Raw genomic sequence first — 26,542 nt, 5'->3', positions numbered from 1 at the left:
GGAATAAAATAAGGCATGGCTGGAGTAAATCTTGAATAGTGGGGCTTGAGAAGCAATCATGAGGGCCCTAGCATGAGAGTTGGGGAGATGAAAGAGTTAAATCCTCAAGGCATGCTCCAGATAGAAGGCAGCTACTTAGAAGATATGGGAGGCTCATCTTCTGTTGTATCTGGCAAGTGGATTTATATGCTAACTGGCATTTTCCTTGACTGCCATTTCTCTGTGCCTGGCAAGGAAATGAAATTTTGAAATGATTTATGGACTCTTTGGTCTCTGTGCTTTCGCCTTTGCTTTATGTGTTAGACTTGTGTAGGAAATCATCAGAGTCATTTCTTTATCTTTTTCAGAATATCTAGGTCTGTTCTCATCCCTCAACCATCTCACTTTTCAAAGCTATTTGATACCATAGGCCAGAGTTGTCAAACTGGCAGCCAAACCAGATTAAGATGTAATTAGGAAATATTTAGCAAAATAAATAAAAATATAATATAATATAGCCAGTGTTAATTTGTAGTTTTCTAAGTCAGTATGCTACCTGCAGGCACGGATTTCTTTGACACCACTACTGTAGAACACCTTCTTCTTCCCAATGCTCTTTGTTCTTTGAACTTTTGTAACATTTCTTTCTTCTTTTGTAACCTGTCTGATTGCTTCTTCTCAGTTTCATTTGCTTATTGATTTCCTATCATACCCACGAATTATAGATCTGTCCCAAGGCTTTGTCCTGGGCCTTCTTTACTCTATGCTCACTGGTGACCTCTTCAGCTTCCATTGTTTTAATTATCATGTCTGTATTTATAACTTTTAAGATTTACCACATCAGCTAGGTGGCACCATAGGGTACAGAACGTGAGCCACTTCATCTTCATGGATTCAATTCTGGCTTCAGACACTAGCCGTGTGATCTTAAGTAAGTCACTTAACCCTGTTTGCCTCAGTTTCCTTATTTGCAAAGCAAGCTGGAGAAAGAAATGGCAAAACTACTCCAGTATCTTTGCCAGGAAAACTCCAGAGTCAGACATTACTGAAATGACTGAGCAGCAAAGTCTGTCCTGGGCTGCCATTGCACTGGCTGGGTGTCCCAAGTTGGATGTCTTATAGACATCTCAAACTCAGAATGACCAGAACAGAACTGATGGTGTTTCCCCTCACACCTTCATTTCTTCTTTGTGTCTGTCAGGTGCACCATTCTTCTTCCACTTACTAAGGCCTTCAACTTTAGCATTGTGTTTGACTCCTTACTGTCACCTGCCCCACACATCTTCTCAATTGCCGAATCTTGTTGTTACTGCCTGCATAATGGCTCTTCCATCTATCTGCATCTCTCTGTTCACATAGCCAAAATCCCTCCTCTCCTGCAAAAGCTTCCCAAGTATTTTCCCTACATCATCATTCCCTACTCCAGCCTATGCTCCATACAACTGCCCAAAATGATTTTTCCTAAAATGCAAGTCTTAACTATAAAGCTCTGGTAATCCATAAGTTAAATATTTCCATATTATCTCTAGAATCAACTCCTACACTCCCTTGTTTGACATTGAAAAGCCTTCATAATCAGGCCTTAGTCTACCTCTTCCAGCATTGGTATGTACACTCCATTCAAAATGGCTCTTTATTGTTTCTTATTCAGGACACTCCTATCTTCTTTCCTTTGTACTGACTCTTACCTGCCTGGAATGCACTTCTTTCTTGTCCATCTCTCAGAATCCCTACAGAGTTCAGTTCCAGTGCCACCAACCACTAAAACCTTTTCTGATCCCACTAGCTTGAGGTGCTCCTTTTCCCCCCAACCACTTTTTATCATTTTGTATATAGTAAGTGGCTGTTATGTAATGAGGCACTTTGCTAAGTACTCTTGGGTGCAAATGAAAGCAAAAAAAAAACAGACCCTGCCCTCCAGGAGCTTATAGTCCAATGAGGAAGACAACAATCAAGCAACTATGTAGAAACAAATCAAGAAAGGATACCTCAGAAATAATCCACAGATAGAAGTCACTAGGGCTAAAAGCTTCATATAGGAAGTGGGATTTTTGATGTAACTTGAGAATGTTAGGAAGCAGAGGGGGGAGAATATTCCAGGCCTGGGGGACAGCCAGTGAAAATACTAGAAGTCAGAAAGATAGGATGTCTTATAAGAGGAATGGTGATGAGTCTATTGTCCCTGGATCACAGAATGAATGAGGGGAGGAAAGGGAGTTGTAAGGCATAAAAACACTGGAAAGATGGGGGGAAGGGCTGTTAAGAACACCAAATAAAGGATTTTATATTTGATCTTGGAGAAGATGGGGAGCTACTGGAGTATATTGAATCCTAGGGTGATATGGTCAGAATTGTACTTTTGGAGTATCACTTTGACTGCTAATGGACTGGGGTGTGATAAGATATACAAGAAGGAATCTCATCAGCAGACCATTATAGTCTGCACGGGTCGGGGGCAGGGGGAGCACGTAGGGTTTGGTTGGGGATGAAAGATAATAAGTTCAGTTTTGGACACATTAAGATGACTACAGAACATCCATTTCAAGATGTCTGATAGACAGTTGGAAATGGTCATCAGAGAAATTAGGACTGGGTAAGTAGATTTAAGATTCATCAGCGTAAAGATGATAATGAATCCATGGGAGCTGATGGAGATGGAGATCACCAAGTGAATAGCAGTATAGAGGAAGAAAAGTGGAGGGCCCAGGGCAACCTTGGGGGAAGCCCATGATTAGTGAGCATGACCTGAATGAAGATCCTGCAAAGGAAGACTGGCCAGATAATCTGGTAGGAGGAGAGCCAGGAGAGAGTAATGGCGTGAAAATCTAGAGAGAAGAGGGTGATCAGCAGTTTCAAAGACTGCTGGGAGATCAAGAAGGAAAAGGATTGAAAAAAGGCAATTAGATTTTGGCAGTTAAAAAATTGTTAGTAATTTTGGAGAGAGCAGTTTCAGTTGAATGATGAGGTCACAAGCTAGATTGTAGAGTTAAGAAGAGAGTGAAAAGAAAGGATGAGGAAGTACCTGTTGTAGATGGCGGTTTCAAGAAATTTAACCAGAGAATGGAGGAGACATATGGAATAGTAACTAGCAGGGATGGATGAATGCATCAAGTGAGGGTTTTTTTGAGGATGGTGCAGACCTAGGCACACCTACAGTAGGCTGTAGGGAAGTAGCCAGTAGACGAGATTTTGAAGATAAATGAGAGTGGGAGGATAAAAGAAGGGGACAGTCTGCTAGAGAAGATGGAATGGGAGCACTTCTGCATATCAAAGGGTTTGCTTTGAGAAGAAAGGGCTACCTCATCTGGTGAGAAGGGTGGGTGAAGGCAGTGATAGTTGCCAAAGGACATCTGGGAGATAAGAGTTGAGGGGAAAGAGAGGAGGAGAGGAAACTCTCTGAGAATGACTTCATTGAGGCAGTATTATCAGCTGGGCGGGGGAAGGGAAACTATGGGAAGACTGAAAAGGGATGAAAAGGTTTGGAAAACTCCTGTGGTGAGTGGGATAAGTAAGTTATTTAGGAAAGTTTAATAGGATTGTCTTGCTTCAGTGAGTGCCCAGTTGAGATTATTATGTAAGATAAATTTGTAGAGGATCCAGTAGGTTTCATGATTTCTGTATCACAAGCATCTGCGTGTATTAGGAGAATGGGGGATGAATCAATCACTAAGCATGTTAAATCCTTAACATATGCTTAGTGATTAATTGATTCATTCCATTTTTCAGGTTCAATAATTTGTTTGAGTTCATCAGGTTGTAGCTGTTGTTGCTTACGTGTAGTGCTGTCTTTTCATCTGACAAGATCAGTTTGGCGTTGATTTTGATCTTTGCTCTTTCTTCAACCTTCTTCTGACTTTGATAATGGGATAATAATCTTATAGGTGTGGGTATTTCCTTCATTCATGCAAATTGTAACTCATCCATACTTTCTCATCCTGCTATCATCCCACAAATCTGCCACAGATTCCACCCAGCAGACTGAAGACCTTCTGTAGCTCTCTTGAAATTGTGTTTGTACCACTGGAACACCCTAGGCTACGTGTTGTTATCCCTTCCTTTCATTATATAACTAACTACCTTACCTCCTTTTCCAGTCATAGATCTCCCTGGTAACATTATTTAAGTTGCTTTTCTTGTGTAATTCTAAATTGATGATTTGGTGCAGCCTTCTCACATGCACCAAACACTTCTCCGTTGTTCTTTGAGTGACTTTTAGCTTTTAATACTTCAAGACCACGGTATTCCATTACTCATAGCCATTCAACATCTCTGAAAGAATATTGATATTAGAAATGGATTTTTGTTCCAGAGAGAAGTTTAGAGTCATTAAAATAATTGTACAGCTACCCAAAGGTAGAGCTGACTTTTCTTATTTAGGTATATAACAAGCACTTATTGATTGACTGATTTAATTTTGAACCCAGTTCATCATCCATTCATTATGGCTGTACAGGACATGATTGGATCTGCTCTACAGGTTGTGTCATAATCAGGACAATAGATATTTTTTTATCGTATTTGTTTTTCTTGTGTGGATGATCTTTTCATGACCTCATTAAGGAAGCTTTGATGTAGTTGATACATTCATCCCAATGCTCATATGCTTACTAGGGCTCTTAAGGACCCTCTTGGCTTTAAAGTGATTATCAGTAATAACTGTTGCTGTTTCCCTACCACCCTGATGTCTTTCTTTTTCTTGGCCCCATTAAAGGGGCCGTCCCCTGGCTGCTTCTTAAACAGGCTTATTCAACGAATGGGCGATACCTCACCCTAAGTTAGTACCTGCAAAGACCTTAGCCTAAATGGCCCAAAGTCTCCCAGTGTATCCTGGGTCCTCTCCAGTCATCCTGAGGAGTATCTGATCACTAGATTCAGATGGCTCTGGAGGAGAAGTGAGGCTGGTGACCTGCACAGCCCTCCCTCACTCAAAACAAAGTCAAGTGCAAGTCATGTCATTGTTTCTCTAATGGCATGGTCTTCTTTGCAGCAAAGGACAAACATATATGCTTACTGCAAGTATATCCAATAGATTCTGTGGTCTTCTGTTTGAACCATGTACTGTATATTCACCATGACAGTGATAAATATGTTGACTCTTTTATGCCTCTACTGATACTATTGATCAGAGATAAGCAATGTTATTTCTTCTATTATAGCTTTTGAGTAGGATTGTAACATATATAGAAGATGCCTTATGAAAAGAAAGCCTTAAGGGATTAATTTGCTAAACTGAATAAATTTATTTTTTAGAGTCAACAGATAAGGACAGTGGAATTTGGATTTTCTGCAGCTTTCAGCTATTTGTGGGACTATAAAGGTGTAACCTGTTGTAAATATCATTCACAAAATCCTGTTAACTTTTTCCATACCTTCATCCATTTAAGTTTGTAAATTATACTCAGATTCAGAAGTGGGAAGGGAGGCATATGAATTAGTAGTTGCTGGTATTTTCTTGGTTGAGAATCAAACTTTTTCATTGTTATAACAAGCTGATGGTCTTATGGTTGTATAGAAACAGCTGATTTGGAAATAACTCTCCCATCTAAAATGTGCTCTTCCTGACTGTTAGAATATAATCAGTTTATTTTGTGTGACATTATTTGGTATTTATTCTATCCAACAGTTCCTGACTTCTTAAAGGAATGTGTTCCATATGTGTATGTGTGAGGCTTCTGTGTACAGCCTTTAGTTAGTTTTATTTCTTATATCCAAGACTTCATTTTCACCATTTTGACCAGTTCCTACCTATGTAATCAAATGGTTAAAAATCAATTTACTATTAAAAGTCTTATGAAGTTTTTCTCCCTTTTCATCTTGTACCACAGATATCATAATACAAGATTCAATTTTCTTCATAGGGGTCTTTTTGCATGTGTTTATCATGCGTAGTACATAGTGATATAACTTAGCATTCTAGTGTTCTTACTGCCTTTTGAAACATGACAGAACTCTTATTTATTCCTTTATTTGCCTCACCAAGGAAAACTATGAATCCTCCTTCCATTTAGTTTCTGTTTCCTTTTATTTTTAATTATATGAAATATCAAGATTTATGTGATCCGATTCTTCTCGTATATTTCTCTCTAATTCCCATAGAATAAAATCCACACTTTTCAGCCTAGCATTCCAAACCCTTAAGAGCTTAGTCCCATCCTTCCCAACTTCACCAACTATTACCCTTTGATGTGGACTCTGTATTCTGAATAAATGGAAATATGTGCTCTTCCTTGACCACGTGCTGCATTTTTCTGCTTTTCTGCCGTAGGATCCTTGGTCCTTTCTACCCATAATGCTTCCTTTCCCAGGTACCATCTTCACTTGTCAAAAACCTGTTCATTTTTCAAAAGTCAAGCTCAAATGAAGACCATCTCCTCCATTAAACTTTCTCCGATATGTGCCCTACCGCCACTTTTGTAGTACATGCCTTCTGTCATGTGTCACATGCTACCTGATATTATAATTATTTTTTAATTATCCTGTTGCCATAAGCTCATTCATCTTTGTAACCCCACTTCCCTGAACACATGGTCTTAGAACTTAGACGTATCCAGTTAAGTGTTTGTTGGATGTGTGGCTAGAATGATATTTAAGGGAGATTAATCTGGCAGTTATGTATTCAAGGTATTTTAAAAGATAGAGACACATAAAGTAGGAAAAAGTCCTGACACTATTATAGTCCACAAAACAGATGATCTAATTTAGAACTAGGGTTTGGAATGATAGAAACAGGGGACCAGGCAACAGGAACCTTGGGCTGTAGTACTGGCAAGTCATTTCAGCTTTCTGATTCTGTTTCCTCATCTATAAAATGAGGGTATTATAACTTTTGTGTATTCTTCTCAGAGTATGAGGAAAGTACTTTGTAAGCCTTAAAGCACTATATGTTGTTCATTTGTTCAGTCACATCTGACTCTTCATGACCCCACTCTAAAGATGTTGGAGTGGTTTACCATTTTCTTCTCCTTTGTCTTCAGAGGATTAAGGCAAATAGAGGTTGAGTGACTTGCCCAGGGTCACACAACTAATAAGTATCTGAGGCTAGGTAGGTGTGAACTTGGGTCTTTCTGACTCCAGGTCCAGCTCTCCATCTACTGGATCACCTAATTGCCTCCTATCTAGAACTATACAGATGAGAATTATCATAGTCATCATTATTATTGCTACTTTTCAGATTTAGTGCCCTCTTCTGTAGCAGGTGGGAGTGGCCTCAAGGTTGTATAACATCATCTTGCTCTGAAATTCTGAGATGACTGTAGGAATGAAGGTGTGACAAATACCTTTCAGAGAAGTTCCTCACAGAGCCTGGTAGCTAACAATATAGGCTCTAGGGATAGAGAGTGCACATAGGAAAACTCCTGGATAAGAAAGCTCCCCCTTAGAAAGGTGTGTAGACACTTTTCTCAGCAACTTACAATCTTAGGAAATTGCCCAGGGCCCCGAAGGGTACGTAACTTGCAAAGAAAGGAGTCTAGGTTTTTGAGTTCGGGTCTCCAGAACAGGGATAGTTCCATTAATACAAAAGCTTGAATGGGAGGTTATGTTGGTGTGGAAAGGTCATTCACCTGTTTTGTATCTTGTTGAATTTATAAGATATAAAGTTCATATGTGATTCTTACAGGGGGAGACAGTAGGTGTAGTGAATGAATACTAGAGTTCAATTTCCTCTTCATTCATCTTCATGTTCTTAGTTTTTATACTGTGGTGTTTTTTTAATGTGGACTTTTCAAGTAATACATGCTTTTGAGGCTTAGGCCTTTAAGTATGATAAATATTTGCAAAAAAATTTAAAGATGGTATTTTCTGAGGATAAGAAAATAGCAAGATTGTGTTATTGGTGTGCCAAACTTAATGCGTATTAAAAATAAATTTTATGTTTGCACATTTCAGTATAACTAAGAATCATAAAATTCTATCTGGAATCTTTGTTATTTAGAACTCAGGATACCCAAAGAAAGTCCAGGGAGTCAGGAGCAGAGCTAATATATTTATAACTTTCACATTTAATTCCATACCTTTTCTTCCACATAGGATCAAGTTTTGTTTAATTGGGATTTTATGTTAATTTTCTTAACCTTCTTACAGAATAATTATTTAGTGTTCATGGCAGAGCTGTTCTGGTGGTTTGAAGTTGTGAAGCCATCGTTTGTACAGCCTCGTGTTGTCAATCACCCACAAGGTAAAGACGAATACAAAAACTTAAAATTTTTCATGAACCAGTGCAAAACAAAAACAGAAGAAGGTTGTGTATAACCACACCTTGCCTGCCCTGTGACACTTCTAAAACCATACTTTGGTATGAATCACTTATTGAGGATATTGAAAAACTGTCCCTTCTGTGTGTGAGAGTCTAAAGTGCTGAATTGGTAAGGGCAGCAATGGAAACTGCACAAAAAGAGACATTGGGGAAGGACTTGAGTGTCAAAAACTGTGATGTCCTGGTTGGCACTGAGTTACTCTTAGCACCATGTTCACTGGATTACACATTTCTTGCCCAAGTTTCTGCTATACCCTGTGGCCCTACTCCCACCCTTAAATAAGATTTTGAGTATTTTAATACTAAAATATTCCAAATCTGTTAAAATTGGTTTTTTACTTGATAGCTGAACCTTGTTTAAGAATACTGTTTATTCAGATGTTGAAGCCTAACATTTTGTGAATTTTAAAACATTATGTTTCATTGATTTCAGGGCTTTTGAGAAAGGAAATTTGCATAAGCAAGGGAAGGGAATAAACATTTTTTAAGAGCCTGCTATAGGACAAATGTGTTTAAGCACACTACGGATTTCTCATTTTATCAATGAAAATAGTTAACAGAAATGAAGAAGCTTACTTACAAATATCCATAGAAGTACAAAGCAAAGAGGTATTTCTGAAGTGATATCTCTAAAGCAAAATTTGCTGTAACAGAAATTTTAAAAATTCTCTGAATTCCATTATAAAATTGAAAATGTGTTTTTGTAGCAAAATGTTTTCTTCAAGGGTTTGTTTCTTCTTTAACTTTCTAATTTTTAACTTGTAACTGTTACTGTAGTACACTCTTTTTTTCTCCAGTTCTTTTCTGTATAAATGTACAGGGTTCAAGTCACAAAAGAAGATAACAAGCTTTCTCTTACCTCTGTCTGAGGCAGATTTTTTTAAAAGTGATCATAGATTTACCTGGATAGGGATTTCTCTGTTAGTCCTACTCTTTCTCTTATCTCCTCCAATCTAGTTGCTGCTTGCTCTGCCTCTCCAGGATGTCCTTACCAAAATAACAGATGCCTCCCCCTTTATCTCTGTTACCTAGCACAGTAGAAAATGAACAAATCTCTATCCTCTTCCTCCTCCTTATAATCATAATAATAGCTGGCATGTGTGTAGCACTTTAAGGTTTGCATAGTGCTTTATAAATATGATCTCAATTTATCCTCCAAACAATGCTGGGAGATGGGTGCTATTATTAGCTCCATTTTTACAGATGAGAAAGCTGAAGCAGACAGAGATTAAGTGGCTTGACTAGGATCATACAACTGATAAGTGTCTGAGACCTGATTTCGCCTCATGTCTTCTGACTCCAGGTCCCTCACTATCCACAGCTACACTTAGTTACCCTAGTGGGCTTTCTCCAGGAAAACAGCAGAGCCAAATTTTCTCTTCTGTTAGTGGATTCTTCCCTTTGCAGGATTGGGGAAATTATATACTTCATATTTTGGGGAGTTTTTTTTTAGCTGCAGGTCATGTTGTATTAGGCAAAAAATGACAAGCAAATGATCACTGTACTTGTGATAGGAGAAACACTCTTTGCTCTATACACTCTTTCTATCTACTGTAATGAGCTTAAATTCAGTTTAAACACCATGCCTTAGACCAGACTGTATTCTTAAGAGATGTGTGGGCACCTTTAGTGTAGACACCTCTTCCACTGATGCGTAGTAGTAGCCTTTTTATGACTTGATAGATGATCTTAATTCCATAATTATTATTTCTTCTTGTTTTATAAGTTGTGTTTTTTAAAAAAAGCCTGTATATATTGGTCACTATAGTGAATACCTATATTCAATTAAGTTTTAATTAAGGATCAATTTTCAGTAGATCATCTATAAGAATATCATTTAAAACCTGCAGTTTAAAATATCAAGATACATCTGTTCCAGTAGTTACAGAAATTATGTGATTATGAAAAGAAACAACCCAAACCTTCTTCATTAATTATTTACAGAAGCTTAACCTGGACATGTTTGAATTTCCTTTTCAGTGAAATGTTCTCTCTTGGTTGGGTGAGAGGAGATCCTTGTTTAATTACTGTATAGGAAGAATACCATACCTCCTCTAATACTGTGTGTATAAGGTAAAGAAATGAAGACATCCATATCTAGTTAAAATTCCATGGAAATTTTGGCTAAACCAAGTTTCCACTAATTTTAAAATATCTGTTTGCTTTTATTCTAACTTTACTATGCAGGATTTATCCAGTTATAGCTCTTTTTTTGACAAGCTTTACTGCATAATTATAGAAAATCTGGAACACTTCAGGAATTGCTTAGAAAGAGTTGAGTTTTTAAAAATTGTTTTAGTGGAGAAACAAGTATTTGCTATGATTTTTTCTTTTAACTCTTACAAAGAAAAACCCTGGAGCAATAAGAAAACAACACTCTTTGATGATTCTTATTCTTGTTCTCTTAAAACCTTCCCTTAATTTGTAAAATTCCCCAGACATCACACAAACTTGGGACTTCTCCAAGCTCCTTTCACCCCTTCACAGTATTCTCTTACCCTTCAGGTCCAGGCTGTAAAGCTTGGGATTTGATAATAGTTTTACTAGATTACTAAGTGGGAAAGTATCAGAAGGGCAGAGCTACAAACTTAAGTGAAACTTCATAGAAGTACAGTTTCAGGTGCCCTGTCCCGAGTTTTATCGTTTTGCCCCTGTTCACATTCAACCCCAAGGTGACTCTTTCCTTCCTGACTCTACCCTCTTGTACATTGAAAGTGAAATGAGACAGTGCTATCGACTTCAGTTTGGGCAGCCAGTCACCAGCAGAACAGCTAGCCATCCGTTTGTTTAGGATTGCTCTTCTCTTCTCCAAAGGTATTTTCTAGATCACAGCATTTTTTTAGACATTGCCAGTGCTGGCAGTGGGGATTGACTTCCTCACTCTCACTCCTCATATGCAGTCAGTGGTTAAGTCCTGTCGTTGGTAACATTTCTCCGATTCCCTCTTCTCTTTCCACCTTGACACTGCAACCCCCTTAGTGCAGACCTGTATTACCTCACATCTGGATGAATGGATGCAGTGCCTTGCTGGGTGATCTTCCTGCCACAAGTCTTTCTCCAATCCAGTCCTTCTTCCACTCAGATGTCAGATTGATCTTCCTAAAATGAAAGTGTGGCTCTTTTCCCCTTTTCCTCTCTATTTAGTTAACCCCAGTGCCAGGATCAAATAGAAATATTCTTTTTGACTTTCAAAGCCTTTCGTAACCTGACCCCTTCCTACTTTTCCAGCCTTCTTATACCTTCCTCCCCTCTAATCCAGTGTCACAGACCCCTGCCATGCTTCCACTAAGATGCTCCACAACTTGATTGCAAATATTTTCTCTGGAAGTCTCCCATACCTGCACTATTCTCCCTTCTCTCCTTCTCCTCCTTTCTTCTCTGGCTTCCTTCTTGTACCAACCAAAATCCCATCTTCTGCAAGAAGCCTTTCCCAGTTTGCTGTAGTTTAGTGCCTAACTTTTGAGGTGACCTACCCCCAACATTTTTGCTGTATGTATCTTGTTTGTATATAAGTGTGCTGTGCCTCCCCCACCACTAGACTGTCAACTCCTTGCACTTGGACTGATTTTTACCTGTCTTTGATCTCCTCTGCTTCACCCAGGGCCTGTGACATTAGTGGTAATTAATAAATAGTAGCTGGCTAGCTGTTGGGTATGAAGTAGAGTTTTCCTTTTTTTCTGGTCCAGGCCATATTTCTAAAGGACATTTTTCTCATGTTGCCTACCATATTTATGCCACTTGGAGTGAAGTTTTATTTTTATTAGAATTTTTTTAGACTTTAAATCATATTGAGTTCTAAATTTATTTAATGTTGGAAATATTAAAACATCCACTAAATAAAGAAAATGGTAACTTATGGCTTTAATCTTCTTTTCTAGCTGAACCTATGAAAGACATACCTTCTGTTCCAGTCTTGAACACTGCCAAAAGAAACTTTATGGATGGTTCGTGCGGTTCTGATTTCCCTACAAGGTAATAATAACAGTGATATATGACCGTTCTTGCAAAAATACTAAAGAAACTACAGCAAATGTTAATTACCTTTAAGATAAGTTAGAGTTTTTATAATCTTATAGCAGTTTTCATGCCCTTTTAAAACTATCTTTGAATAGTCTTTAGCACCTTTATGCAAATAAAATATTCTTTGAGCTACATAATTTCTGTAAAAAAGTGTACTCTGAATTCCTTATAGCCATCTCAAAGCTTTGCTTTCATAGCAATCAATTTGTAAGATTTATTAGATCAAGTCAAAAATGCTCTGTAGGACAAATCTATTATTAGATTTTTTTTTAGCATTTATTTTTACATTTATAAAAAAAATTCTGTATGGTTACTAATAGATCTCAACAACCTAATAGGACCAAAATTACTCTATCAGTATTTTGTAGTGTTATTTTGCTGTAGTTCTTAAAATCAGGAAACCTGAATTAAAAGAAAAATGAAAATTTTGACTTGATTAAAGCCATTTTCCTGCCATTTTAACATTGTGGCTTCTACACCTTGCATAAAGTACAGGGAATTAATTTTGTGGGATGTTTTTGCAACAAATGCTGTAAGCAACTTTAATATTAATCAAAATCTAAAGTTGATTTTTATTTTGGAATCTCTGATTTGTTTTTCTGTTTGAAATTGATATATTTTTTCTTTGTTTTCCATGTCTTTATTTGCATTTTCCAGAAGCTGAATCAAGCCTTTTTCATTTATTTTACATTTTAGAACACTCAGGCTTTTAAAAATCCTTTTAGCTAAGAAATTCAAAGAACCTTACTTAGGTATGAAAACATTATAATTAAAACTTATAGCACTTTTCTTCCTGGCTAAAACAAAGGCAGGTAAAGTTACATAAATTATGCAGGGTTAGATCTAATATGTTAAAGCCATAGCTCTTGAAATGGCTTTTCAAGAGAAAGGTAATATCTCCATTCTCCAACTGCCTGTGTGGTCTTGGGCAAGTCACTCAACCTTCTCAGGCCTCAGTTTTCTTATCTGTAAAATGAGGGAGGTGGACTAGATTGAGGCCCCTTCCATTTTTAGGTTGTAATCTGATAATTCTATCAAAACCAAACAAGTGACAAGGAGTAATTTTGGAGGGATAGCAAGAGGGCCACCAGTATAGAATAGAAACAGGAACAGTTTCTGTTGACTCTTCAAAAGTTATGTAGTCTATAGCCCAAAAGAAACTGCAAGGTAATGTGTTTCAAGTTTCACTTTGGTCACTGTCTGTTTTACCCCCAACCTGTGCTTACTCATCAGGAAAAAAAAATATGTAATTTTCCCTACATCTTCCCCAATAAATGTGTGACTCAGACATGCTCAAAACTTTGAAAAAAGAGGCTAGAATGCCCTCAAACTCTCCACTATACTTGTATACTTTAAAAAAAGCAAAATCCACAAAAGTTTTTTTTTTCTTCAAGATTTATTGTTATTTCAGTTACTCAGGTACACTTTACTAAAACTAAATCAATTTCCCTTTTTGGGTAAGTCTGCATAGGCATAGGTTCATCTGTGTTGACTACAGTCAAATTTTCAAGAAAAAAAAGTCATTGCCCAATTGATAAATGGTCAGAGGAATTAAGCAGTTTTCAGAAGAAAAAATCTAAGCTTTCAGTAGCCATATAAAAAATGGTCAAAATCCCTAATAACTAAAGAAACTAAAACTAAACAATTCTAAGATACCACCTCACACCCATCAGATTGACTGGTAAATGTCTGAGACAGGATTTGAACTCAAGTTTTCCTGACTCCCAGGTTCAGTGTTCTATCCTCTGTGCCATGTGGCTGCCTCACATGATCACAATTATTACTGTTTTCCTATAGATTAACAGGTTTGGGGGTTTAAAACTGTATAAAGTTTCTATTCCTTCATAGTATAGCATGAGAGGTAGTGAGATTGTTTATGTGTTCAACCATAATACCCAGAATTTTTTGTATTACCAAGTGTGTAATATCACATTGATTTGTTTTAGGGAAGGAACTACATTTTCCCAATCTCATCATCATCTGCCTCCTAGACATCGATATTCCCAACCGCCATCTGATTCAGGTAAAAAAGTGAAAGATTAAAAGAGGGTGAGCTTTTAGTTGTATTTTACATTTATTTGTTTTCACTTTGAAATAATTGCCAAGAATAAGATAAATAAATAGGATTGATCATTCTTTATTCCTGAAAATAGTGGCTAATATAGCTACATTAAATAGCTCATGTTTCATTTCCTTTTTCAGGCAATTAGAAAATCTGCAGTTCTTCAGATTGTTACTTTGTTTTTTGTAATGCTAAATACTCAAGTTTATAAAAGTTCTTGTTTTTTTAAAGAAAAAATTGTTTTTTTGTGACCATGTTTTCATTTTGTTTTTGAAGGAGGAATTAGAAGGTCTACGTCTATGTCTTATGTCGATGGCTTCATAGGGACATGGCCCAAAGAAAAAAGGTAAATGATAGAAGGTATTTTTAAATACAGCCAAGTAACTCTGTTAGCCAGATTACTTAATCCAAGTTTTTGTTTAGCCCCTAAACTAAAGGAAGTGTTAGAGAGGCGTGTAGTTGTGTAAGGGATTAAATATGGTGAAATCTAGAAGCTTGGTGGGTAGATTGTACCTCCTTGTACCTCCTCACCTCTTCCATAAGATCTCTGTAATTATAAGCAAGGTAGAAATAAGAAAATGCTTTCTCCCTGAAAGGTTCATCCCATGTTATTATATTTTAAGCTGTTCTTTTCTTAAATTATCTAAGGATTTTATCTCATTTTTTTCTTTTAAAGATCATCAGTGCATGGAGTTTCATTTGATATTTCTTTCGATAAAGAAAATAGTGTCCGGAGATCTGCAACAAACAGAGGAATCACTCGATCTCTTAGTAATGAAGGTCTTACACTAAACAACAATCGTGTGCCTAAACATATTAGGAAAAATTTGTCCTTCAAGCCAGTAAATGGAGAAGAGGAAGCAGAAAGCATTGAAGAAGAAAATAATATAGACTCTCAAAGTGATCTCAAATCTTGTGCACCCCATAGTACTATTGAACTAAATTCTAATGAAAATATTCATTATAAGCTTCCAAATGGAGCTTTGCAAAATAGGGTACCTCTCGATGAGTTTGGCAACCAGATTGAAACACCAAGCATTGAAGAAGCCTTACAAATAATTCATGATACTGACAAATCTCCTTGTACCCTCCAGTCAGACCAGATCACAAATGGGTTCTTTCTTCATAGCCAGGAAATGAGTCTCCTTAATTCAGATTTCAAACTAAATCCGTCTAGTCCTGACATCATAACTGACACAAAAGGTGCTCTGAGTCCTGTGACTGATACTACTGAGGTAGATACTGGAATTCATGTTCCTTCAGAAGATATACCAGAAACCATGGATGAAGATTCTTCTTTGAGAGACTACACTGTTAGTATGGACTCAGACATGGAAGAACCCTCCAAGTTTGTTCAGGATTATGATATGCGAGTTAATAATCACAGAGAAGCTTTAAGTCCTTGTCCAAGTACTATGAGCACCAGGTCTCAACCAGGCAGCAGTGCTTCTTCTAGCTCAGGAGTTAAAATGACTAGCTTTGCTGAGCAGAAATTCAGAAAACTGAATCATACAGATGGCAGAAGTAGTGGGAGCAGTTCTCAAAAAACTACCCCAGAAGGCTCTGAACTCAATATTCCTCATGTTGTTTCTTGGGCCCAGATCCCTGAAGAAGCAGCGATTCCCCAAGGAAGAGATACTACCCAGCTACTGGCTTCTGAGATGGTCCATCTTAGGATGAAGCTAGAGGAAAAAAGGAGAGCCATCGAAGCGCAGAAGAAGAAAATGGAAGCAGCTTTCACTAAGCAAAGACAGAAAATGGGCAGAACAGCCTTCCTCACTGTAGTGAAAAGGAAAGGAGACGGAATATCCCCTCTTCGAGAAGAAGCAGCTGGTGCTGAGGATGAGAAAGTCTACACTGATCGAACAAAGGAAAAAGAATTACAGAAAGCAGATGTGCGGACTAATAAATCTGCAGCAGAAGTGATGAAAGACAGTAGTGAGAACTCTCAAGGCAAATGGCTGAAGTCTCCAACCACACCTGTAGATCCCGAAAAGCAATGGAACTTGGCAAGCCCCTCGGAAGAGACTTTAAATGAAGGAGAAATTTTAGAATATACAAAATCCATTGAAAAGCTCAATTCGTCTCTTCATTTTCTACAACAAGAAATGCAACGTTTATCATTGCAACAAGAGATGTTAATGCAGATGCGGGAGCAGCAGTCTTGGGTGATTTCACCTCCACAACCCTCTCCACAAAAACAGATTAGAGAATTTAAATCTTCCAGGCAAACAGGACTGTCATCTCCAGTTGTGCCATTCTCTTCAGACTCCCCTCGTCCAACTCATCCATCTCCACAGTCTTCTAACAGAAAGACCTCCTCCTTCCCTGTTAAAGTTCAAAGGACTCCTAGACCAAATGAACTCAAAATAACACCTTTAAATCGCACCTTAACCCCCCCTAGGTCTGTAGATAGCCTTCCTCGGTTGAGGAGATTCTCACCAAGTCAAGTTCCCATTCAGACTAGATCTTTTGTATGTTTTGGAGATGATGGAGAGCAGGTGTGTGAACCTCAGTTAAAGGAAGCTAAATCTACAGAAGAAGTAAAGGAGGAAGTGGAATCCAAAGGGACTTTGGAACAGCTTGTTCACAAACTAGAGGAAAAGGAGCTCAGACCTGTGGAGTCATCAGTTTCTGAAGTATTGTCACAACCCATTACAGAGACTGTATGTCTTACACCAAATGAAGATCAAATAAATCAACCCACCATACCACCTCAGACTTCTACTTTGCCAGCTCTAGCTCCAGCTCCTAAAAATGTTAATTTAATTGAAGTTTCTCTCTCAGATTTAAAACCTCCTGATAAGGCTGATGTATCTGTTGAAAAATATGAAGGAGAAAGTGACAAAGAACAATTTGATGATGACCAGAAAGTGTGCTGTGGATTCTTTTTTAAGGTATGTAATTTAAGTTGTGCTGACATCTGCCAGATACTGTATGAGATTTGATGCTAAAATGTCCTCTTCGAATAGAGACATCAGTTGGCATGTTTATAAAATGCCCCTTTACTCTCCTTCCCCCATAAGTCCCCTGTAAAAGGTCTTTTTAAAAATTAAAATTTTTCATATCTCTCAAAGAGTTGCCAGTTTGAGAAAGGGCCTGGAGAATGTGACTCTTGCATCTTTGATTATGTCTAGCTTTTTTTTTAAACCCATTTCTTTTACACTTTTTGAAGAAACTTTTTATTGAAATCTTTTTGTTTTATCTGTCACTTTAATTTCCAGATATATCCTTTCCCCTCTCCTATTCAAAGAGCCATCCCTTGTAATGGAGAATTTAAAAAAATAAGGGAAAAAGAATCATTTCACTAAAATTAATATCACAGCAACTTAGACAGTATATGCAATTGCATGTTTCTTAAAAACTCTGCTAAATTAATAGGACTGTATAAAGTATACCCATTCTTATAATGTATTAAGGCAAAGGAAAAATTACTGTATATAACTGAGTGAGAAAGGGAATATTCAGCAAATCATGGTTTCTTCTGGAAATCTAAAGCAGATGTCTTCTTCAGGCCTACATTGTGGAACTTATTCCTAAACTGGCCAGCAGAGGGCGGCCCTGCATCGGCCATCTAGGTGAGGGACCAGTAGCACAGAGGAGTATAGAAGAGCGCTTGGAACAGGCCTCTGAAGGAATCTTGGGGAATCAGCACAAACCACCGTGCCCAGAACAGAACACCCGGAGCACAGCACAAAAACACTGCCCCTGTGCCTTTCGATGTGTGCCTGCATTGGTGTTTGAGCCACCAGTCACAAAACGGGCTCTATCAGGAGAACACTGAGCCTCGTTACACACACAGTTCTCTCACTTTAGCCTTGACTCCATGGACGTCTCCATCCTGTGCTTGGAAGCTGGCGTTCTTTTAGCCTGAGTGTGATTCCTCCTGTTTATCACTCTGGAACTTTACCTTCAACGATCTTGTTCCAGCCTTTTGATCATTATCTGTCCCTTCCATCTTCATTTCCTTCATCTCTTTGCTGAATGTTGCAAGGACAGAGCCTGTTGCCCTGCATTAGAGATACTCTTTTAAGTTGATATGAATCTGTTAGTCAGCATTGGATTGCCCCTTTAACAATATTCTTATACCGTCCACATTTTTCCCATTTTTTTTTTTTTACTAATTTATGTTTTCAGTTTTCTAAGTCACTTCCATCAGTCTCAGAATTTCTCCCTCTCTTTCCCCCATCTCTCCCTGAGACAGCGTACAGTCTTATATGGGTTCTACACATACATTCTTATTAACACATTGTCTTTCCCATTTTTCACACTGATGTTATATCTTTAGCTTGTGAATAAGTTATTCTCTTAATACCTGATTATTTCATTTTTCTAGATAATGTTAAGTAATCTCAATAAATTCATTGTACATGTACTTTCATTTTATTTTTTTCCATAATTACATGTAAAAACAATTTTTAGCCTTCTTTTTTTAAACATTTTTAGTTCTAAATTCTGTCCCTCCCCTCCTCACTCTTTGAGAAGGCAATGGATGTAATATAGGTTATAGATACATGTGCATTTATGCAAAATACATGTCCATATTAGTCATGTTGTGAAAGAAAACATAGAACTATCCACCACCACCATCCCCAAAAGCCCCAACAGGAAGATTAAAATTAAAGAAGTATGCTTTTACCTGCATTTTGACTCCATCAGTTCTTTCACTAGAGATGGATAGGAATTTTCATCATTAGTCCTTTGAGATTGTCTTGGATCATTGTATTGCTGAGAATAGTTTGTCATTAACAGCGAATCATCATGCAACATTGCTGTTACTGTGTCCACAGTGTTCTGGTTCTGCTCGTTTCATTTTGTATCAGTACATGTAAGTCTTCCTAAGTTTTACTGAGAGCATCCAGCTTGTCATTTCTTATAGAAAAATAATAATCATACATATATATATATACACACAATCATATAGAATCATAAACAACTTGTTCAGCTGTTCCCCAGTTGATGGACATCCCCTCAATTTCTAATTCTTTGACACTACTAAAAGAGCTACTATAAATACTTTTTGTACTTGGCACTTTCAGTATCAACACACATTAAAATACTTTGTAAGCATGGGTTCTAGTCCCGTATCTGCCATCTTTGTGGCTACATTACCCAGATGTGTTTTTTAACTTCTCTGAGCCTCAGCTTCTTCTCTATAAAAGAGGAGAGTTGGACTAGGATCACTTCAGTGGGCCCTTCTAGTTCTAAATCTATGACCATATGAACAAAAGAACTATTTTGAAATTAAGTATTACTGGATATCTTTTATATAAATTTCATTTCTATCTTGCATCATCTTATACTGCCTAATGTGAAATATACCTCATACATTTGCATACATTTTCCATGTATGCAATGTTGTGGAAACACTTCGTATTTCCAGCTGGAAGCACAGTCACTATCAAATATGAAACATTTGAAAATTAGAACATAGTCACCTGAGGTTGTTCATCTGCTTTCTTCTAAATTCCCTTGTTAGGATGATCAAAAAGCAGAGAATGATATGGCAATGAAACGGGCAGCTCTGTTGGAGAAACGATTGAGGAGAGAAAGAGAGACTTTACTTCGAAAACAGCAGTTAGAAGCAGAATTAGAGCATAAGAAGGAAGAAACGAGGTAATTGAATTGTTTTGTATATTCAAATAGCATGTCTTATTCGTTGGTGTTCATTAATAGGGTTTAAGCATGCTGAGATTATCAGTTCTGTATATGCTGTACGTGTAGGCAAATGTATTACTTTCTTAATGTTTTTTAGTTTTCAGAGTATCTTCAGACCATATTTTCCCCTAAATGAAATAGCATATTCTTATGAGGTTTAAAATATTTAAAAGTCTTAATGGTATAGAAATATATTTTTAAAGGAAGTTAAGTTTCTATAATTCAGTGATATCCTTTTTGAAATAAAATTAATGGTTATTTCAGGAAAATTATTTATGAACACAAGCAGATTTTTTGGAATGCTTCTGATACCTAATAATTACTTTTGGCTTGTTTCATAAACATATGCTTTCATATAGTTACTTCTTTAAGCTGTGATCTATAATACGAGGAATTTAACTGCATTTGATTTCATAGGCGTAAAACTGAGGAAGAACGCCAGAAGAAAGAAGATGAAAGAGCACGTAGAGAATTTATTAGGCAAGAATATATGAGAAGAAAACAGCTGAAACTCATGGAAGATATGGATACAGTCATTAAGCCCCGCCCTCATGTAGCAAAACAAAAAAAGCAGCGGCCCAAATCTATTCACAGGGATCACATTGAATCACCTAAAACACCTATCAAAGGTCCACCAGGTAACATCTGGTTAGAAAGAGTCTGTTCATATAAAAACACCAGCTTGGTTTGAGATACTAACTTGGCCTTGCATTGATTATCTTCTTGTGCTAAATTGATAAATCTTCTTTAGAAATCTGCATGCATCTTAATTGAAAAGCCAAAATTTGCAGATGATGGTTGTGTTAGTAGTAATCTGTTGTGTCTGCATGCATATATATAGCAACACAGATGTGAATGTTAAAGCTCCCAATATAGACACTAACCTTGGGTGGTAATTTTGCCACTCTTGCACTCTTCAGTTTACTAACCCATTCTTGCACTTCTAAACTTGGGAATGTATTGTAATTTGGGAAACATGAAATGAACAAGGAGGATTTCAGCATAATAAGAAATGTAAGGTAAAAAGTCCTTAAAAAGCTCCTTAAATGTAGAAACTAAAGATCTTCATTTTTTTATATCTTGAATTAATATCTTTTCTCTTTCATTTGTGCATGGATACTTCTTATTCCCCAGAATTGTTATTTTCTTAGAATCTAATATTTTGGAAAATTTGACAAGGTTCTCTTAGTCTTTTTAAACACCTAAGAAAATCCCCAGTATAATAATTATATGCAACAAAATATTGTTCTAGATAATGCAAAAGAATTGTATATTGGTTACATTTGATCCACTACTCAATAGATATCTCTGTGGAAAAAAATATCACATAAATACTTAAATTTGAAGTATGAATGATTTCATAGGATTACAGATTTGTAGCTGAAAGGGAGTTTGAGGTCATTTAATCCAACCCCTTTGCTTCTTAATTTCAGAAACTTAGAGTTTAAGTGACTTGCCCAAGGTTGCATAGCTAGTAAATATCTGAGGCTGGATTTGAACTCATGTTTTCCTGACTCCAAGTTCCATACTTTATTTGCTATACCATGCTGTGCCATTATTTCACTGATGTAGATACTTCCTCCAGACACAAATCACAGCCCTTCTTTTCTTTATTAAGAGGCATACGTGAGTTGTTGTAGCCCAAACAGCTCATTACCTAGTGGCTAACTTAGTGAAAAGAATCTGAATTTAGTTGGGCTGATCCTTAGACAGCTAGATAGTCCATCAGCACACCCCTACTCAAATGCTTTTTCTTCTTGTCACAACTTGCCCAAGCTCAAGCCCATCTGGCCTGTTTTTGTAAGTACAAGATGCCCTCCATGTCATGAGGAGGCATCAGATTAGAACTTTAATGGAGAAAATATTTAGTGTTGCCTAAAAAAGCTTCTATAATTAAAAAGCTTGATTTTTCCACCTGCCAATGAAAGATTTCTGAAGGAACCTTATGACTTGCAGAGTTGGATTTTTTGGTGACTTTTATTAAAATCTTTTCTTATGGAATTATTGTTTCATATGTCAGTTAAATTATTTGCTTTCTGGAAATAGCAAGTTTTAGGATCAAATTAAGATTATATTTGCTTATCATGAGTATGTCAATATATTCATGCTTAAATGCTACAAAATTGACAATCTCTACATATATGCATGCAGCATTATTACAAGTTAAGATGAATACAGAGTGAAAAAATATTATATAAACTCAGTCTCATATGCTGGTGTTATCTAATGAACAGACTCTTTGCTATTTGCCTGTTTAAAAATTCTAACTTTGTTTTTATCCAGGGTCACGAATTTATCGTGTTTTTTCAGTCTCTAGCCTTTCTTTGGCATCATTGAACACAGGAGACAATGAAAGCATGCATTCAGGCAAGAGAACACCAAGGTAAAGCAGAAATCATTAACATTTTTATTGGAAAATTATCTTTAATATTCTCAATTTGAATGTTACAGAATCTCTTATAATGCCTTGTGGTCATTAACCTTTCATTTAAATCATATCCATAGTTTTACCTAAGACTAATTTTTCTTTTCCTTTAGAAGACTTTTTTCCCCTGGTCATAGATTGTCGATACTTTGTGCTGTTCATGAAAACGCTTATATGTATGAATTGTCACTAAAATTGTGCTAAATAAAATTCTGATAGTGAGTAGGGGGTAAAGGAAAAGTGAAATTATTTAAGTTGGTAGTGCTGATTATCTTTTGGACTTATTGTCTCTTTAGAGTAATGATATTTTTTTGCTACTACTTTGTCAGTTTATTACCTGAATTCAGTTTTTATACCATTGTTCCTCATAAAAAAATCACACACACACACACCCCCAAAAGGAAATAATTAGAGTTGGAAGGGAACCCAGAGGCCATCTAATCCAACCATACCAAAAATGAGAATCCAATTTAGCCATGCTACCCCCACCCCCCAAAAGTCATAGAACCTTTCCTCAAAAACCTCTAGTGAGGAGAAACCCACTGTCTCTTGAAGAAGATAGCTCCACTTTGGGATAGCTCAAAGTATTGAGAAGGTTTTTGGCTACCCTTTGCTTCTGTTTGTGCCCTTGGACCCAAGCAGAACTAGTCTAATTTCTCTTTCCTTTGATAACTCTTGAAGTACTTTAATACAACTATCTTCCTCCATCCCAGGTCTTCTCTTTTATAGACTACAGATCCCCAAGTTCTTAAGCCATGCTCAAAATGCATGCTGGTCAAATTTTTTGAAAAGATTAAGGGGCCCAAAGAACACTGTTCTACTCTCTAGATTATTAGTGAGAATTTAGTATTCCTTTAAAAGAATACAAGAAGGAATTTAGTGTAAAAACAAATCAGAAAAAAAAGTTGTGAAGAGGTAGATCAGAAGGTCCTGGAGTGGTAGAACATAATACAGGGAAGAATGAAGACCCACTAGACACTTAGTGATAGTCACAGGCATGAAACTCTTCCTGAAGAGGGAACTCTGGATCCTCTGCTCATTTTCCAGGGAACTATCTCTTGGAGCCACAGGTGCAGTCAGGTGAGGGGTCATCAGATAAGAGCCAAAAGACAACATGACAGGTCATGGTTGGTGGATGATTCCCTACTGAAAGTAATAGAGAGGTCTGCTGTCTTTTTGATCCATATATGTAGAATGTTACAGAGAACCTTCCCACACTTCCCACTCATTTCTGGTGGTTTCATGTGGAAGTAGATGAGATTGCCAAAAGCAATTGAGAAAGTATTATTAAGGATTAGAAAATCTCAGTAAAAAAAAATGGAAGACCTTTGGGCATAGGTTGTCTCTTTTTTTTTTTTTTTTTTAAACAATTTGGGGATTTGTTTCACCAGTAAATCTCAGGGGATGAGTTTATTCTCTTCTAGTCATGATCTTCCTTAGATAGAATTTTGTAGTACAGAATACATCATTTTATCCCAGGTAGAATTCCTTACCTTCTAGAAAACCCAGTGACTCAGTGCCCACAGTTTACCTTGCTCACACTGCCGTTCTAGATGCAAGCTGATCTCAGCATCCTTCTTCTGGTCTTCATATTTCTTCTCAATCTTCTTTGCTTCTTGTTTAAAATTTCTTCCTTGGAAGTCAATTTTAGCCTCCATATTTTGCCCAAGGAGCAGGCCAGAGTGGAACTCATACCTCCATCAGTATGGGGGTATGATTGGTAAGTGGGCTGCAGTGCTTCACCAGCACCTGGGTCTGTGCCAGCTCCTTGTTAGATGTGTTGTACACCACATCAATGATCCAGGTTTACAGTAACAATATCAGAGTCCCAAGAAAAGTTGTCCATATTCAGCCTCAGTACTTAGTGCTTCTTGTGGCCACCCCAGATTTGTACAGTGTGAATGCAGTAAGACCCATTCTTGGTGTTGACCACCTAGTGGTCCAGCTCATACTTGGCCCCTTAAAAAGGGCTTCTTTTTGCCCCCAGCCTTGCAGCACTTGGGCCAATTGTCATAGAAAATATCCATAAATTGTGCAGGCTATAGCGTTTTCATTACTGCATATCAAAGACTAGGACTATAGATGAGAAAGAGGTAGATTTGGGAAGTTAACAAGTGGTAAAAACATGGTGTCTGAGAATAGGACTTATATTTCAGAACTGCAATTTAAAATACAGGAATAATGAATTCTTGTCCAGGGAGAGAGTATGTATCTGACAAAGGCTTAGAAAAATGTATTTGTCCAGAGTCTTGAAAATCTAAAGAACTTTAAAACTGAAATGAAAGGAGTGGGGAGAAACCACCTAGATACATCCATCAAAATAAATACACCATAGGAAATGAACATCTATAAGAGCCAGCAATAAAACCCATAGTCCAAGAGTTCTTCACAAATACACAAGTGTGAGTAGCCAACAAAGTGAACTAGGGATCCTAATACAGAGAAGCAAATTTAACCTTCTAGGTATCACTGAGACTTGGGCGGGGGAGGGGGTGAAACCCTTGATTAGATCTACAATTCTGGGACAGAATACCTTAATTAGAAGGAGCAGGATAAAAAGTTGGGGGAAGCAGTATTAAGAAGGCAGATTCATGAGAGGAAATCGAGGAATCAAATAAAAAAAATATGTGACGGAGAGCATTTGTATAAGAACAAAGACAAGTAGAACAGAAACAATATTGTCCCCAGAGCATACTGTAGACTACCAGGACAGAAGGAACAAATAGATTATGGGAGTGTCAGAAACATCACAAGCCTGGCATGAAAAAGACATGCTATAGTCAGTGATGTAGGGGTGGGAGAACCCCAACTAAATGAACATCTACTGGTACTTTCTCTGCCTAAAGCAGAACAGCTAATAATTTTTTGAAATCTTAATGTTAGTTTCCTCCTTCTAAAAGATAGAAAAATGGTGAGAGAGACTACTTTTCTGGATCTCATTCTCACCCACAAAGAAAACACTTGTTGTTAGGTCTATCAGTAAGCACCCTGACATACACAGAGGTGCCCACTGTCGCAGGTTCTTAAATCTGCATTTATAAAAGGAAAGGCAACTTTTGAGAGGTCAAGAATCACTTTAATCAGTTCAGACAAATACTTCCAGACACACATTGTTATCTTTTACATTCCCAAAGTTACCGAGCCTTCCATCTATTCAACAAACAACCTTTTTATCTTCATTAAAATCAACAGGCAGGGCTCTACTGTCTGAATCAGAGCCACATTGCTATACAATTTACGTAATGAATGGAGAGAGCCTTTACATCTGAGCAGTCGGGGGCGGGGGGTGGGTGGGGGGGGGGTGTCCTGAACATACAGCCACCCGGAGTCTTGACCAACTAATCACAAGATCCTTCTCGTAAGGGAACCCCTGAAGTAAAATACTAACCTCCCAATATATATAACGAAGATTTGGCTTCTGATTGGCTCAGAATCATCAGGCATGAAACCCACATGATGCAGCGCAGCTGGGAACCATCAGGGCTCAGAGGGGACCGAACCATCAGGTGCTCACAATCTGGCCTGAGCCTGGAAAATAACTCCTGACAAACAAATCCCACCCTACTTGCTGCCACATTAGGCTAGGAATGACCACCCTACTTTAGAATTTGTAATAAAAAAAGGAAAGGCGGCCGTAGCCTGATGACATACTGCAGATTCTCAGAGGGAGGATTTCAAAGGGTTAAAAGAAAAGAATAGTTAGCATCCAGTGGATTTCAGTTTTACGGTAGAAGTCAACCTAGCAGATGTGAGAAGCTCTGAAGGAGGAAATTCAGAAGACACAGAAACAATTCCAGTGAGGAGGAAAATGGGGGATTAGTATAAAGAGATTATTAAGTGTGCACAAGGAACTAAGTAACCGACTTGGTTTTTTTGTGGGTTTTTTTTTTTGACGATATGATCAGAAGACAAAAGTAAGAGCAGCTCATTCTGGGCGTACGAAAGCGCTAGCGTGTTGTTAGTCATGCTAAAGGTCATTTTGAGCTGAGGGTACAAAGAAGATGAAGAATAAAAGAGGGGCATTTTTTAAAGCTGGATTGGGGGAAGGATATCAAAGGAAAGATAAGAAGAACACATAGTAAATGTTAGAGTGATAGCTCAGGATAGGGAACAAGGACTGCTGCTCAGCCCTTCCCTTCCATCT

At 37.5% G+C, this 26,542-nt stretch overlaps 1 protein-coding gene across 7 annotated transcripts in view; it reads left to right on the top strand.

Moving 5' to 3' along the window:
- The window catches only part of CAMSAP2 (calmodulin regulated spectrin associated protein family member 2), a 150,557-nt gene that overhangs the window by 111,915 nt on the left and 12,100 nt on the right, over nucleotides 1–26,542 (top strand). For 5 of the 7 annotated variants that reach the window (XM_072648260.1, XM_072648258.1, XM_072648262.1 and 2 more), the window contains 8 exons: nucleotides 8,062–8,155; nucleotides 12,112–12,205; nucleotides 14,200–14,276; nucleotides 14,592–14,661; nucleotides 14,992–17,212; nucleotides 19,795–19,931; nucleotides 20,391–20,611; nucleotides 22,257–22,356. In XM_072648260.1, coding sequence (XP_072504361.1) covers nucleotides 8,062–8,155; nucleotides 12,112–12,205; nucleotides 14,200–14,276; nucleotides 14,592–14,661; nucleotides 14,992–17,212; nucleotides 19,795–19,931; nucleotides 20,391–20,611; nucleotides 22,257–22,356 — 3,014 coding nt within the window. The remainder of the gene's footprint in view (nucleotides 1–8,061; nucleotides 8,156–12,111; nucleotides 12,206–14,199; nucleotides 14,277–14,591; nucleotides 14,662–14,991; nucleotides 17,213–19,794; nucleotides 19,932–20,390; nucleotides 20,612–22,256; nucleotides 22,357–26,542) is intronic. The other 2 variants (XM_072648261.1, XM_072648259.1) reach the window with 1 other exon arrangement.

This window comes from Notamacropus eugenii, chromosome 2 (assembly GCF_028372415.1).
Source record: "Notamacropus eugenii isolate mMacEug1 chromosome 2, mMacEug1.pri_v2, whole genome shotgun sequence".
Lineage (NCBI taxonomy): Eukaryota > Metazoa > Chordata > Mammalia > Diprotodontia > Macropodidae > Notamacropus > Notamacropus eugenii.
Note: the sequence above shows the minus strand (reverse complement) of the source record. Positions and strands in the feature narration are given on the sequence as shown.